Genomic DNA, 16,465 nt, shown 5'->3' on the forward strand with positions numbered 1-16,465 from the left:
GACAGTCCCATAACTTTGGCAAGTGTCAATCGACACGCCCCAGGATATTGGTATGTCAGTCCATCAAATGTCTGATATGACCCTGGGCCTCTGATCCAGCATGTTGCATAGCTATTTGGTCTGCATCCTCTTTCTCCATCCTCCACCCTGCATGATTCAAGTGGGCCACAACCATGCGAGCGGCAAGTCATGGAGCCATAACTGCAGCTACAACGTCTCCCACAGTCTTCGTCTAGTATTACAGTTTGTCCAGAGCGGTAGTAACGGCCCTCAAACCTGCAGCCACACTCAGCATGAGGGACGCAGACCCCACCACTGAGGATGTAGCCTGAATCACAGATGCAGCTTTCCTGGGGAGGTAGAGGGCAGTTATGGGTAGAGTTGGGATTAACACAGGTAGGTGGACATCCTGTGCCTTCAGACTCAAAGTGGCTGTTGGCTGGACATGGGATTTCTAGGAATAAGAGAACAACATCGATATTTGCATCAGTGGAATTTTAATACAATAATATTTTGAAATAATGCAAAAAACCAAAAAAAACAACTGATTATCATACCACAAAAGCCGGGTCTCCTCCAACTTGGTAGCTGAATACCATTTTGTTGACATTGACTTGCGTACACAGTTAAGGCTTGACAGAGAATAGGTTGGTACCCTCCTCCTACACACAGATCATACACACAACTGTCCACAAAGGACTGTGGAGGAAGTTGCTGATGGCAAGCCGTGAAAGGTCCAGAACTACTGCTGAGGATACCACAGTGGTCAGTGTTGCTGTACAGTGCTTTCTGAGCTACAGTGCAAACAGCACAGTCCAGACCTCCGCACTGTGGCCCACAGCCAGGCTCATCATCCCCAGATGCTTGCCAGCTGTTAGCAAAAACCACATCAGAGCTCACAACCTCACCGTCACGAGTTTGAAAGTCATCTCTACTAATGCCATTGAAGTTTCCACAAAGACCGCATGTACCATTCTGGTAAGTGTAGGGCAAGCTGATCTGAACATAATGATTTGTGTCATAAGACACCACTAAACCAAAGTCAGTGCTGACAAAGACAGAAAAACCTGACTCATAAACCTGCACGGTGCCATTGCTAAGGAAGAATGGAGTGGATGCAAAGTTCCCGTTAACCTGTAAAAAACCCAGCAAATATATCAAGTGAGAAAACTATATCTGGTCATAAAGTGTAGAATTTATCCAGAATCAAAATGACCAACCTTTGCCTGACCATGGCGTCCTTTGACAAGCTCAATTGTGTCATTGTAGACATGCACTTTCACCAGTCGTGTCCAAGAGACTCGAGTACTGCCTCTGTGCTCATTTTTGCCTTCTACTCTGTAGTAGGGCCGTCCACTATTACATTGCTCAGAGAGAACATACGTGCAAGTGCCTTGAAAGTGAAACACTGTGTTATCAAAGGTGTAGTAATGGGGATCACCGCTTATGGTGCAGGTTCCTCTTGGCACTGTCTGACAGGAGAACTGGAAGGAAGCTGGCTTGCAGATCTGTGAAAAGGAGCACGGCTCATTGCGGCACTGCAGGCCTGTTGAGGTACATGTGCACTTCTGTGCACAGGTCCTGTCACTCCAGAATGAAGCACCCAGCTGCACTAATTCACCTTAAAAAGAATAAAAGGAAATGTCCCTTATGCCTTGTGTTAAATGTCCAGACATTTACATTCATAAAGCTTTAGGAAAAAACTTTCAAACCTTACATTTTTTTCATGTACTGTCAAATAACAGCAGGAATTGCCTCAAGGCACTTTATATTGTAAACTAAAGACCCTCAGATAACAGAGAGAACACCGCAACAATCCAACAATGCCTAACAGCAGTCTGAGATGTGCTCTGTTGGGAGGATACGGCACTATGATTTCATTAAGATAAGAAGAGGACTGATTGTTCAAGACCTATATGAGGAAAATAATTTTACATTTGAATCTGGATTTAACAGGGAGCAAAAGAAGGGAAGCTAGTATAGGAGAAATATGTTCTTTCTTTTTAGTCCCTATCTGTACTGCAGCATTTTGGATCAACTCAATGCTTTTCAGTGAGTTTTTGGGAAAATCTGATAATACAGACCGTTCTCACTCCCGAGGCGTAACATCCCAACGTTTTGTCACGTCCCACGGCGTTCCTGAGGAACGCGAAAGGTGACCTTCCGCGTTCTTATGGTACGCGCCGGGTTATGGATGAAATCAAGTGGAATGACGGTCCTGCGGTAATAGACGTTCCAGCCCTGTATTCCTGCCCTAAACCTAACCTTATCCCTAACCCTAACCATAATGTTATTCCTAACTTTAAACCAGTACTTTAATGGCATGAAATAGTGTTTTCCCAAGCGATGTTGAGAAAAAGAGCAAACATGTGTAGATTGAGACCAAACGGTTCTCATATTCCCTCATTTTTCCGATCTCGTCATTTAGGAACGTGTTGGGTGTTCGAAAACGTAATATGTTGACAATTTGTCACCTAGCATAAAATGTTACGCTTTGGGAGTGAGAACGTGTTGGATAATAACGAATCACAGTAGGCCAGACTTTAAGTAATAAATGCATGAACTAATTTTTTAGCGTCAGTCTGAAATAGGATTTTTCTAATTTTAGAGATACTGCATAAATGCAAGAAAGCCATTCTAATTATTTGTTTAATATGAGCACTGAAGGACATAACCTGGTCAAAAACAACTCCAAAATTTCTCTTAGTGTTACTGGAGGCCACGGTAATCCCAATCCGAGTGTGCATCTGGTTAGACATCATGTTTGTAAGAGTTTTATAGCTGAGTACAATAATCTTATCTTTATCTGAATTTGAAGCAGAAAATTGAAGATCATCCATGTCTTTATGTCTTTAAGACATTCCTACAGTTTAGTCTTATGGTTTCATTGACAGAGCTGGAGATCATCTGCATAGCAGGGAAAATGTACACGATACCGTTGCAGGTGGACATAGCATCGTAACAGCCCAGCTGGCCGTCTCTGATGGAGCACTGCTGTTCAGGAGTGCAAGACGAGGCAGAACATCGCAGGTCATTTGGAGCGTGACATTCACATCTCTGGGAGCAACCGTCTGTCCAGAAGGACTCGCCAGCCTGTGAACCACACCACACCAAATCATAGCCAAATTGATACAACAAATATAGATCTTAAAATACCATTTTGAAGGATTTCGTTTTCATTAATTGTAGGTGATTTAGTGCAGTAATTGCTAGATCATTGCAAACTGCAACTATTAATGTACTAAATATTGTGACAGAGCAACTAGTCGTATCTGTTGATCTTTCTCTCACAGAAAGGACAGATGCTAAATGCCACAATTTCAAGAAATATGCGGAACAGAGCTGCATGAAAAAAAGTATTTAATTGTTCTGATGTAGCTGTATAATCTTCAACTGATTGTTTAATGCATTCATTTATTTAGGGACAGATTTTTTCCCCCCAAAATTCTGCAGTTTAAAGAGTTAGAGCATCATTCTGGTTGTATAGCTACATATTAATTATTTTCTTTTTAGTGGTGTAATATAAAACAGTCATAATAGCTATGCTGAATATATGATAGCAAATGAAAACGTTTTTTGTGATCCTAAGATTTCAGTTATATGAAACTATAAACTGTAGTTTTGCATTTTGCAACCCCTATTATTTGCTATTTCATAGAAACTACCACGTTTCCAGGTATTCATCGTGCTTCCTGAAATTTTTCATTTGGTTTGCATTTTATTTGGTTATTAACATGGAACTAACATTTTTTCCATTTTGCAGCCCTGATTCCTGGTTATTAGACCTAAACTACCACATGTTTCCAGGTAACATCAATTTGCATTTTGTAGGCTTGTTTCTTGGTTATTGAATAGAAACCAACATTGATTCCAGGTAAGATATCAGATTTAAACATAATATTTACGGTGATACTGTTGTCAAACAAAAAAGAATGTTGGTGGCTGAGGCAGGATTAATTCCAGCATTATGGCAATATGGTAATGGTATCCTAATACATTAAAACTTAAAATCATATTAGTATCTTGTTACCCTATTATTATGAGGTTAGTATATATAAAAATGTGTTTTATTGCTAGTGATTGTGACTATACTATTACTAATTGTTTTTTTAAGCTCATGTACATACATTTGTATCCATATTATCACTTATAATTTATGGTCTGTTATTACATAGATTTAAATGTAATAGTACTCACTAGATCACTTGGTTATTATTCTGGAAATGAAGTGGCAATTATTTGCTATAGCTCTATTTTTTATCTTCCTGTTTCCACCTTGTTACCTCAATATTACCACATTATTACTGAGCTATAATAGACTCTGTTGTTTGTTTAAAATATATTTCTGAATTTTAAGCTTTGTCACATTCCAAAACACTTCACGAAGCTTTCTAAATGTAAGAGGGGCAAGTCTGCTGATTCTGCTGATTTGAAGGGAATTACTTCAAAGAGTATTTACTATTGACTTTAATATGTCTTACATCATAGTAGAATCCATCATATTGGCAGCCACAGCTTTCCACTGGAACACACCTGGTCCCACTCTTGATGAAGCCTTCATCACAGAAACATCCCTCAGAGCAGAACTGCTCACAGGTTTCATCAATGCTACTGGCACAGGTGTGGCCACAGTCAGTACCGCACAGCTCATAATGGCTGTTGGTGGGACAGTCCAATGCTTAATAAGTGAGAAACGTGACAAATGGCACTAGTCAGACATACCACTTTTAATGTAATACAGTGTGGATACAGTGAGTATTGTAAAATTATTGGACATTTTATTTCTGAAGTGGTTAGCAAATTTCTTGTACATTTAGATATAAATAAAATATAATGACATGTTGACTCACTGCAGGTGGTGTTCTCTCTCCAGGGATAGATACGAACATTAGCAGACTGACAGGCACTGACATATGATTCAGTGGCACTGCACAAGAGATCGCGGCCTTGATTTCCTGACAAACATACATCAAACACGCAGTCGTTGAAATATGGTGCCGGGTCCACCTCCTCGTGGCAGAAACTGAAGGGCCCATCAGATGCCTGTATCACCTCACACTGATCTCTAGCAGGCTGTTCATTGGTACACTGTGGACAGGAGGAGCCACAGCCGTCATTGCACGTGTAGTTGCCTGGCACCTTCCAGGCTCTCCCAAACTCATCTGGAGATGTGACTATCGTTCCAGATGGTGTGTGAAAGTCATCATTTGGATTTCCATTGAAATTTCCACAAAGTCCGCATATTTTTTCTCTGTTGATGACAACAGTTAGCAATAGTCCTTGTGTTAGTTTCATAAGGATAAATTATTAGTAAATAAATTATTTATATAGCTGGGATTATCCTGTTTTTTAAGGCATGTCAAACAATAATTACTGCAGCTTTGATGGGTGGGAATTGTACCTGTAATTTGGTGGTACGGAGATAAACACTGCACTATATCCATTATAGGTAACACTCAAGCCAAAATTAGTGCTGACAAGTATACGAGATCCTGTTGCATAGATAGACACATTACCTTCATTCAAGATAATAGGTAAATTTCTAGTTACTCCATTCACCTAGAAGAGATATGCAAAGAAAATCAGTGGGTAGTTTTTCTACTTTTTAATTGTTTTTTTTTTTCATTTACAGCAGTAAAAACATCCCTAAAATATATGTAGCTGCCATTTACTTCATACACCTGAAATTGTTCATAACAATCATCGAATGAGAACTATCATTAACTACTTACTTGTACCAAACCTCTTCTGTCCCTTGACATATGCACGTCGTAGCCCCACACATTCACAAAAACTTCAGCTACTATTGAAAGTGGACGCCCATTCAATGCCTCATTCTTAGCTTCCACGGAAAACTGATTGAGCTCATCAGTGGCATTACAGAGGGTCACCAGAACATAGCGACAGGTTCCTTGGAAGTCATAGGCCTTGCGATCAAAGGTGATGTAGTGAGGGTCTCCAGAGGCAGAGCAGGTGCCATGAGGGTTGGGATGGCAGCCAAACTCACCCTCCACCACACGGCAGGACTCCTGGGGCCCACAGGAGGTGGGAGTACAGTGGACGTTCCCTGTATTTCCATTACAGGTACACAAGCTCTGACATTCTTCACCATCCCAGAACTGCTCACCACCTTGGTGATAGCGTCCTTGATGATAGCATCCACAAGATGTTGGTGGAACGCACTGGTCACCATTGAGGATAAAACCACTGTTACACTGACAGCCCTCCTGGCACACAGTATCACAGGTGAAGGGGAAAGAGAGGCTGGGGCAAGCAGAAGGACAAGAGGTTCCACAGAGTTCATAATGGCTGTTTGACGGGCAGGTTAGTGCTGGAGAAAAACAAACAGGTTAACATAAAAAAGCATTTTTAAACATTTGGAGATCATGGCTAGAATTAATTCAAAAACAGTTGAATGCTTACCACAGCCAGTTGCATTTCTCCATTGTCCTAAGGCAACACCCTTCTGTTGACACATTAGTGCATAATCTCGTAGGACGCCACACAGAGTTGATGCTGGATTGTTAGAGCCCCTCATGATCTCCACACATACATCCACCTGCTGCTTTGGGTCAACCACAGACCAACAGGGTACAAATGGCCCATCTGGTGAGCTGAGAATGCCACAGTACTCACTAGAATTGTAATTAGCTGTAGAATTTTGGTTCATGCTTTCCACGCAGTGAGCAGCCAGAGAGCCATCTCGCCAACTGTCTCCAAAGTCCTGAGAACTGTTGACCAGGACACCATTGGGTGTATTGAAGTCATCATGTGGATGACCATTGTAGTTACCACAGAGTCCACCCAGGGAACCATTGTAGACACCAGGAGCAGTGACACGGACAAAGTGAGGCCAGACTGTCTGCACAGTTACACCAAAGGAGGTGCGAATGATAACACTGTAAATGCTGCTGTGGAAGATTTGGATGCGGTTGGATGGAGTGCTGAATGGCAGCCTGATCAGCTGACCATTAACCTGTAGGGTCATCCAGTTTTTTGCAGTTAACAAGACTTAAACAGTATTGTGTCTATGTACACATAAATAAAGAATTAAAGGAAGAACATAATTTTAAGTAAGTGTTCCATTCACTTACCTTCACTTTACTGTTCCTTGCCATCTCAATAGATACGTGTATCCCCTCTGCTTCAAAATGCAGAATTCGTGCAAAACCTTGCTGGCCTCTTGGCAATTTTTCTCCTGTCACCATGAAGTGTGGGTGACTGGACAGTCCCATAACTTTGGCAAGTGTCAATCGACACGCCCCAGGATATTGGTATGTCAGTCCATCAAATGTCTGATATGACCCTGGGCCTCTGATCCAGCATGTTGCATAGCTATTTGGTCTGCATCCTCTTTCTCCATCCTCCACCCTGCATGATTCAAGTGGGCCACAACCATGCGAGCGGCAAGTCATGGAGTCATAACTGCAGCTACAACGTCTCCCACAGTCTTCGTCTAGTATTACAGTTTGTCCAGAGCGGTAGTAACGGCCCTCAAACCTGCAGCCACACTCAGCATGAGGGACGCAGACCCCACCACTGAGGATGTAGCCTGAATCACAGATGCAGCTTTCCTGGGGAGGTAGAGGGCAGTTATGGGTAGAGTTGGGATTAACACAGGTAGGTGGACATCCTGTGCCTTCAGACTCAAAGTGGCTGTTGGCTGGACATGGGATTTCTAGGAATAAGAGAACAACATCGATATTTGCATCAGTGGAATTTTAATACAATAATATTTTGAAATAATGCAAAAAAATAAAAATAAATAAATAAAGTGATTATCATACCACAAAAGCCAGGTCTCCTCCAACTTGGTAGCTGAACACCATTTTGTTGACATTGACTTGCGTACACAGTTAAGGCTTGACAGAGAATAGGTTGGTACCCTCCTCCTACACACAGATCATACACACAACTGTCCACAAAGGACTGTGGAGGAAGTTGCTGATGGCAAGCCGTGAAAGGTCCAGAACTACTGCTGAGGATACCACAGTGGTCAGTGTTGCTGTACAGTGCTTTCTGAGCTACAGTGCAAACAGCACAGTCCAGACCTCCGCACTGTGGCCCACAGCCAGGCTCATCATCCCCAGATGCTTGCCAGCTGTTAGCAAAAACCACATCAGAGCTCACAACCTCACCGTCACGAGTTTGAAAGTCATCTCTACTAATGCCATTGAAGTTTCCACAAAGACCGCATGTACCATTCTGGTAAGTGTAGGGCAAGCTGATCTGAACATAATGATTTGTGTCATAAGACACCACTAAACCAAAGTCAGTGCTGACAAAGACAGAAAAACCTGACTCATAAACCTGCACGGTGCCATTGCTAAGGAAGAATGGAGTGGATGCAAAGTTCCCGTTAACCTGTAAAAAACCCAGCAAATATATCAAGTGAGAAAACTATATCTGGTCATAAAGTGTAGAATTTATCCAGAATCAAAATGACCAACCTTTGCCTGACCACGGCGTCCTTTGACAAGCTCAATTGTGTCATTGTAGACATGCACTTTCACCAGTCGTGTCCAAGAGACTCGAGTACTGCCTCTGTGCTCATTTTTGCCTTCTACTCTGTAGTAGGGCCGTCCACTATTACATTGCTCAGAGAGAACATACGTGCAAGTGCCTTGAAAGTGAAACACTGTGTTATCAAAGGTGTAGTAATGGGGATCACCGCTTATGGTGCAGGTTCCTCTTGGCACTGTCTGACAGGAGAACTGGAAGGAAGCTGGCTTGCAGATCTGTGAAAAGGAGCACGGCTCATTGCGGCACTGCAGGCCTGTTGAGGTACATGTGCACTTCTGTGCACAGGTCCTGTCACTCCAGAATGAAGCACCCAGCTGCACTAATTCACCTTAAAAAGAATAAAAGGAAATGTCCCTTATGCCTTGTGTTAAATGTCCAGACATTTACATTCATAAAGCTTTAGGAAAAAACTTTCAAACCTTACATTTTTTTCATGTACTGTCAAATAACAGCAGGAATTGCCTCAAGGCACTTTATATTGTAAACTAAAGACCCTCAGATAACAGAGAGAACACCGCAACAATCCAACAATGCCTAACAGCAGTCTGAGATGTGCTCTGTTGGGAGGATACGGCACTATGATTTCATTAAGATAAGAAGAGGCCTGATTGTTCAAGACCTATATGAGGAAAATAATTTTACATTTGAATCTAGATTTAACAGGGAGCAACAGAAGGGAAGCTAGTATAGGAGAAATATGTTCTTTCTTTTTAGTCCCTATCCGTACTGCAGCATTTTGGATCAACTCAATGCTTTTCAGTGAGTTTTTGGGAAAATCTGATAATACAGACCGTTCTCACTCCCGAGGCGTAACATCCCGACGTTTTGTCACGTCCCACGGCGTTCCTGAGGAACGCGAAAGGTGACCTTCCGCGTTCTTATGGTACGCGCCGGGTTATGGATGAAATCAAGTGGAATGACGGTCCTGCGGTAATAGACGTTCCAGCCCTGTATTCCAGCCCTAAACCTAACCTTATCCCTAACCCTAACCATAATGTTATTCCTAACTTTAAACCAGTACTTTAATGGCATGAAATAGTGTTTTCCCAAGCGATGTTGAGAAAAAGAGCAAACATGTATAGATTGAGACCAAACGGTTCTCATATTCCCTCATTTTTCCGATCTCGTCATTTAGGAACGTGTTGGGTGTTCGAAAACGTAATATGTTGACAATTTGTCACCTAGCATAAAATGTTACGCTTTGGGAGTGAGAACGTGTTGGATAATAACGAATCACAGTAGGCCAGACTTTAAGTAATAAATGCATGAACTAATTTTTTAGCGTCAGTCTGAAATAGGATTTTTCTAATTTTAGAGATACTGCATAAATGCAAGAAAGCCATTCTAATTATTTGTTTAATATGAGCACTGAAGGACATAACCTGGTCAAAAACAACTCCAAAATTTCTCTTAGTGTTACTGGAGGCCACGGTAATCCCAATCCGAGTGTGCATCTGGTTAGACATCATGTTTGTAAGAGTTTTATAGCTGAGTACAATAATCTTATCTTTATCTGAATTTGAAGCAGAAAATTGAAGATCATCCATGTCTTTATGTCTTTAAGACATTCCTACAGTTTAGTCTTATGGTTTCATTGACAGAGCTGGAGATCATCTGCATAGCAGGGAAAATGTACACGATACCGTTGCAGGTGGACATAGCATCGTAACAGCCCAGCTGGCCGTCTCTGATGGAGCACTGCTGTTCAGGAGTGCAAGACGAGGCAGAACATCGCAGGTCATTTGGAGCGTGACATTCACATCTCTGGGAGCAACCGTCTGTCCAGAAGGACTCGCCAGCCTGTGAACCACACCACACCAAATCATAGCCAAATTGATACAACAAATATAGATCTTAAAATACCATTTTGAAGGATTTCGTTTTCATTAATTGTAGGTGATTTAGTGCAGTAATTGCTAGATCATTGCAAACTGCAACTATTAATGTACTAAATATTGTGACAGAGCAACTAGTCGTATCTGTTGATCTTTCTCTCACAGAAAGGACAGATGCTAAATGCCACAATTTCAAGAAATATGCGGAACAGAGCTGCATGAAAAAAAGTATTTAATTGTTCTGATGTAGCTGTATAATCTTCAACTGATTGTTTAATGCATTCATTTATTTAGGGACAGAATTTTTCCCCCCCAAAATTCTGCAGTTTAAAGAGTTAGAGCATCATTCTGCTTGTATAGCTACATATTAATTATTTTCTTTTTAGTGGTGTAATATAAAACAGTCATAATAGCTATGCTGAATATATGATAGCAAATGAAGACGTTTTTTGTGATCCTAAGATTTCAGTTATATGAAACTATAAACTGTAGTTTTGCATTTTGCAACCCCTATTATTTGCTATTTCATAGAAACTACCACGTTTCCAGGTATTCATCGTGCTTCCTGAAATTTTTCATTTGGTTTGGATTTTATTTGGTTATTAACATGGAACTAACATTTTTTCCATTTTGCAGCCCTGATTCCTGGTTATTAGACCTAAACTACCACATCTTTCCAGGTAACGTCAATTTGCATTTTGTAGGCTTGTTTCTTGGTTATTGAACAGAAACCAACATTGATTCCAGGTAAGATATCAGATTTAAACATAATATTTACGGTGATACTGTTGTCAAACAAAAAAGAATGTTGGTGGCTGAGGCAGGATTAATTCCAGCATTATGGCAATATGGTAATGGTATCCTAATACATTAAAACTTAAAATCATATTAGTATCTTGTTACCCTATTATTATGAGGTTAGTATATATAAAAATGTGTTTTATTGCTAGTGATTGTGACTATACTATTACTAATTGTTTTTTTAAGCTCATGTACATACATTTGTATCCATATTATCACTTATAATTTATGGTCTGTTATTACATAGATTTAAATGTAATAGTACTCACTAGATCACTTGGTTATTATTCTGGAAATGAAGTGGCAATTATTTGCTATAGCTCTATTTTTTATCTTCCTGTTTCCACCTTGTTACCTCAATATTACCACGTTATTACTGAGCTATAATAGACTCTGTTGTTTGTTTAAAATATATTTCTGAATTTTAAGCTTTGTCACATTCCAAAACACTTCACGAAGCTTTCTAAATGTAAGAGGGGCAAGTCTGCTGATTCTGCTGATTTGAAGGGAATTACTTCAAAGAGTATTTACTATTGACTTTAATATGTCTTACATCATAGTAGAATCCATCATATTGGCAGCCACAGCTTTCCACTGGGACACACCTGGTCCCACTCTTGATGAAGCCTTCATCACAGAAACATCCCTCAGAGCAGAACTGCTCACAGGTTTCATCAATGCTACTGGCACAGGTGTGGCCACAGTCAGTACCGCACAGCTCATAATGGCTGTTGGTGGGACAGTCCAGTGCTTAATAAGTGAGAAACGTGACAAATGGCACTAGTCAGACATACCACTTTTAATGTAATACAGTGTGGATACAGTGAGTATTGTAAAATTATTGGACATTTTATTTCTGAAGTGGTTAGCAAATTTCTTGTACATTTAGACATAAATAAAATATAATGACATGTTGACTCACTGCAGGTGGTGTTCTCTCTCCAGGGATAGATACGAACATTAGCAGACTGACAGGCACTGACATATGATTCAGTGGCACTGCACAAGAGATCGTGGCCTTGATTTCCTGACAAACATACATCAAACACGCAGTCGCTGAAATATGGTGCCGGGTCCACCTCCTCGTGGCAGAAACTGAAGGGCCCATCAGATGCCTGTATCACCTCACACTGATCTCTAGCAGGCTGTTCATTGGTACACTGTGGACAGGAGGAGCCACAGCCGTCATTGCACGTGTAGTTGCCTGGCACCTTCCAGGCTCTCCCAAACTCATCTGGAGATGTGACTATCGTTCCAGATGGTGTGTGAAAGTCATCATTTGGATTTCCATTGAAATTTCCACAAAGTCCGCATATTTTTTCTCTGTTGATGACAACAGTTAGCAATAGTCCTTGTGTTAGTTTCAGAAGGATAAATTATTAGTAAATAAATTATTTATATAGCTGGGATTATCCTGTTTTTTAAAGCATGTCAAACAATAATTACTGCAGCTTTGATGGGTGGGAATTGTACCTGTAATTTGGTGGTACGGAGATAAACACTGCACTATATCCATTATAGGTAACACTCAAGCCAAAATTAGTGCTGACAAGTATACGAGATCCTGTTGCATAGATAGACACATTACCTTCATTCAAGATAATAGGTAAATTTCTAGTTACTCCATTCACCTAGAAGAGATATGCAAAGAAAATCAGTGGGTAGTTTTTCTACTTTTTAATTGTTTTTTTTTTTCATTTACAGCAGTAAAAACATCCCTAAAATATATGTAGCTGCCATTTACTTCATACACCTGAAATTGTTCATAACAATCATCGAATGAGAACTATCATTAACTACTTACTTGTACCAAACCTCTTCTGTCCCTTGACATATGCACGTCGTAGCCCCAGACATTCACAAAAACTTCAGCTACTATTGAAAGTGGACGCCCATTCAATGCCTCATTCTTAGCTTCCACGGAAAACTGATTGAGCTCATCAGTGGCATTACAGAGGGTCACCAGAACATAGCGACAGGTTCCTTGGAAGTCATAGGCCTTGCGATCAAAGGTGATGTAGTGAGGGTCTCCAGAGGCAGAGCAGGTGCCATGAGGGTTGGGATGGCAGCCAAACTCACCCTCCACCACACGGCAGGACTCCTGGGGCCCACAGGAGGTGGGAGTACAGTGGACGTTCCCTGTATTTCCATTACAGGTACACAAGCTCTGACATTCTTCACCATCCCAGAACTGCTCACCACCTTGGTGATAGCGTCCTTGATGATAGCATCCACAAGATGTTGGTGGAACGCACTGGTCACCATTGAGGATAAAACCACTGTTACACTGACAGCCCTCCTGGCACACAGTATCACAGGTGAAGGGGAAAGAGAGGCTGGGGCAAGCAGAAGGACAAGAGGTTCCACAGAGTTCATAATGGCTGTTTGACGGGCAGGTTAGTGCTGGAGAAAAACAAACAGGTTAACATAAAAAAGCATTTTTAAACATTTGGAGATCATGGCTAGAATTAATTCAAAAACAGTTGAATGCTTACCACAGCCAGTTGCATTTCTCCATTGTCCTAAGGCAACACCCTTCTGTTGACACATTAGTGCATAATCTCGTAGGACGCCACACAGAGTTGATGCTGGATTGTTAGAGCCCCTCATGATCTCCACACATACATCCACCTGCTGCCTTGGGTCAACCACAGACCAACAGGGTACAAATGGCCCATCTGGTGAGCTGAGAATGCCACAGTACTCACTAGAATTGTAATTAGCTGTAGAATTTTGGTTCATGCTTTCCACACAGTGAGCAGCCAGAGAGCCATCTCGCCAACTGTCTCCAAAGTCCTGAGAACTGTTGACCAGGACACCATTGGGTGTATTGAAGTCATCATGTGGATGACCATTGTAGTTACCACAGAGTCCACCCAGGGAACCATTGTAGACACCAGGAGCAGTGACACGGACAAAGTGAGGCCAGACTGTCTGCACAGTTACACCAAAGGAGGTGCGAATGATAACACTGTAAATGCTGCTGTGGAAGATTTGGATGCGGTTGGATGGAGTGCTGAATGGCAGCCTGATCAGCTGACCATTAACCTGTAGGGTCATCCAGTTTTTTGCAGTTAACAAGACTTAAACAGTATTGTGTCTGTGTACACATAAATAAAGAATTAAAGGAAGAACATAATTTTAAGTAAGTGCTCCATTCACTTACCTTCACTTTACTGTTCCTTGCCATCTCAATAGATACGTGTATCCCCTCTGCTTCAAAATGCAGAATTCGTGCAAAACCTTGCTGGCCTCTTGGCAATTTTTCTCCTGTCACCATGAAGTGTGGGTGACTGGACAGTCCCATAACTTTGGCAAGTGTCAATCGACACGCCCCAGGATATTGGTATGTCAGTCCATCAAATGTCTGATATGACCCTGGGCCTCTGATCCAGCATGTTGCATAGCTATTTGGTCTGCATCCTCTTTCTCCATCCTCCACCCTGCATGATTCAAGTGGGCCACAACCATGCGAGCGGCAAGTCATGGAGCCATAACTGCAGCTACAACGTCTCCCACAGTCTTCGTCTAGTATTACAGTTTGTCCAGAGCGGTAGTAACGGCCCTCAAACCTGCAGCCACACTCAGCATGAGGGACGCAGACCCCACCACTGAGGATGTAGCCTGAATCACAGATGCAGCTTTCCTGGGGAGGTAGAGGGCAGTTATGGGTAGAGTTGGGATTAACACAGGTAGGTGGACATCCTGTGCCTTCAGACTCAAAGTGGCTGTTGGCTGGACATGGGATTTCTAGGAATAAGAGAACAACATCGATATTTGCATCAGTGGAATTTTAATACAATAATATTTTGAAATAATGCAAAAAACCAAAAAAAACAACTGATTATCATACCACAAAAGCCAGGTCTCCTCCAACTTGGTAGCTGAATACCATTTTGTTGACATTGACTTGCGTACACAGTTAAGGCTTGACAGAGAATAGGTTGGTACCCTCCTCCTACACACAGATCATACACACAACTGTCCACAAAGGACTGTGGAGGAAGTTGCTGATGGCAAGCCGTGAAAGGTCCAGAACTACTGCTGAGGATACCACAGTGGTCAGTGTTGCTGTACAGTGCTTTCTGAGCTACAGTGCAAACAGCACAGTCCAGACCTCCGCACTGTGGCCCACAGCCAGGCTCATCATCCCCAGATGCTTGCCAGCTGTTAGCAAAAACCACATCAGAGCTCACAACCTCACCGTCACGAGTTTGAAAGTCATCTCTACTAATGCCATTGAAGTTTCCACAAAGACCGCATGTACCATTCTGGTAAGTGTAGGGCAAGCTGATCTGAACATAATGATTTGTGTCATAAGACACCACTAAACCAAAGTCAGTGCTGACAAAGACAGAAAAACCTGACTCATAAACCTGCACGGTGCCATTGCTAAGGAAGAATGGAGTGGATGCAAAGTTCCCGTTAACCTGTAAAAAACCCAGCAAATATATCAAGTGAGAAAACTATATCTGGTCATAAAGTGTAGAATTTATCCAGAATCAAAATGACCAACCTTTGCCTGACCATGGCGTCCTTTGACAAGCTCAATTGTGTCATTGTAGACATGCACTTTCACCAGTCGTGTCCAAGAGACTCGAGTACTGCCTCTGTGCTCATTTTTGCCTTCTACTCTGTAGTAGGGCCGTCCACTATTACATTGCTCAGAGAGAACATACGTGCAAGTGCCTTGAAAGTGAAACACTGTGTTATCAAAGGTGTAGTAATGGGGATCACCGCTTATGGTGCAGGTTCCTCTTGGCACTGTCTGACAGGAGAACTGGAAGGAAGCTGGCTTGCAGATCTGTGAAAAGGAGCACGGCTCATTGCGGCACTGCAGGCCTGTTGAGGTACATGTGCACTTCTGTGCACAGGTCCTGTCACTCCAGAATGAAGCACCCAGCTGCACTAATTCACCTTAAAAAGAATAAAAGGAAATGTCCCTTATGCCTTGTGTTAAATGTCCAGACATTTACATTCATAAAGCTTTAGGAAAAAACTTTCAAACCTTACATTTTTTTCATGTACTGTCAAATAACAGCAGGAATTGCCTCAAGGCACTTTATATTGTAAACTAAAGACCCTCAGATAACAGAGAGAACACCGCAACAATCCAACAATGCCTAACAGCAGTCTGAGATGTGCTCTGTTGGGAGGATACGGCACTATGATTTCATTAAGATAAGAAGAGGACTGATTGTTCAAGACCTATATGAGGAAAATAATTTTACATTTGAATCTGGATTTAACAGGGAGCAAAAGAAGGGAAGCTAGTATAGGAGAAATATGTTCTTTCTTTTTAGTCC

The 16,465-nt window shown here is 41.7% G+C and overlaps 1 protein-coding gene across 1 annotated transcript; it reads right to left on the reverse strand.

Annotated features, from left to right (window-relative positions):
• Nucleotides 1-238: 238 nt before the first annotated feature.
• Nucleotides 239-16,131, reverse strand: LOC134633512 (IgGFc-binding protein). The gene is given in 21 exon segments (XM_063482337.1): nt 239-350; nt 656-1,134; nt 1,221-1,461; nt 2,951-3,093; nt 4,482-4,656; nt 4,961-5,251; nt 5,402-5,559; nt 5,733-6,331; nt 6,637-6,976; nt 7,095-7,678; nt 7,788-8,364; nt 8,451-8,691; nt 10,181-10,323; nt 11,713-11,909; nt 12,082-12,482; nt 12,633-12,790; nt 12,964-13,562; nt 13,655-14,207; nt 14,326-14,909; nt 15,013-15,589; nt 15,676-16,131. Coding segments are annotated over 21 exon segments (7,608 nt in total).
• Between the last annotated feature and the right edge of the window lie 334 nt (nt 16,132-16,465).

Source organism: Pelmatolapia mariae, linkage group LG8 (genome assembly GCF_036321145.2).
Source record: "Pelmatolapia mariae isolate MD_Pm_ZW linkage group LG8, Pm_UMD_F_2, whole genome shotgun sequence".
NCBI classification, from domain to species: domain Eukaryota; kingdom Metazoa; phylum Chordata; class Actinopteri; order Cichliformes; family Cichlidae; genus Pelmatolapia; species Pelmatolapia mariae.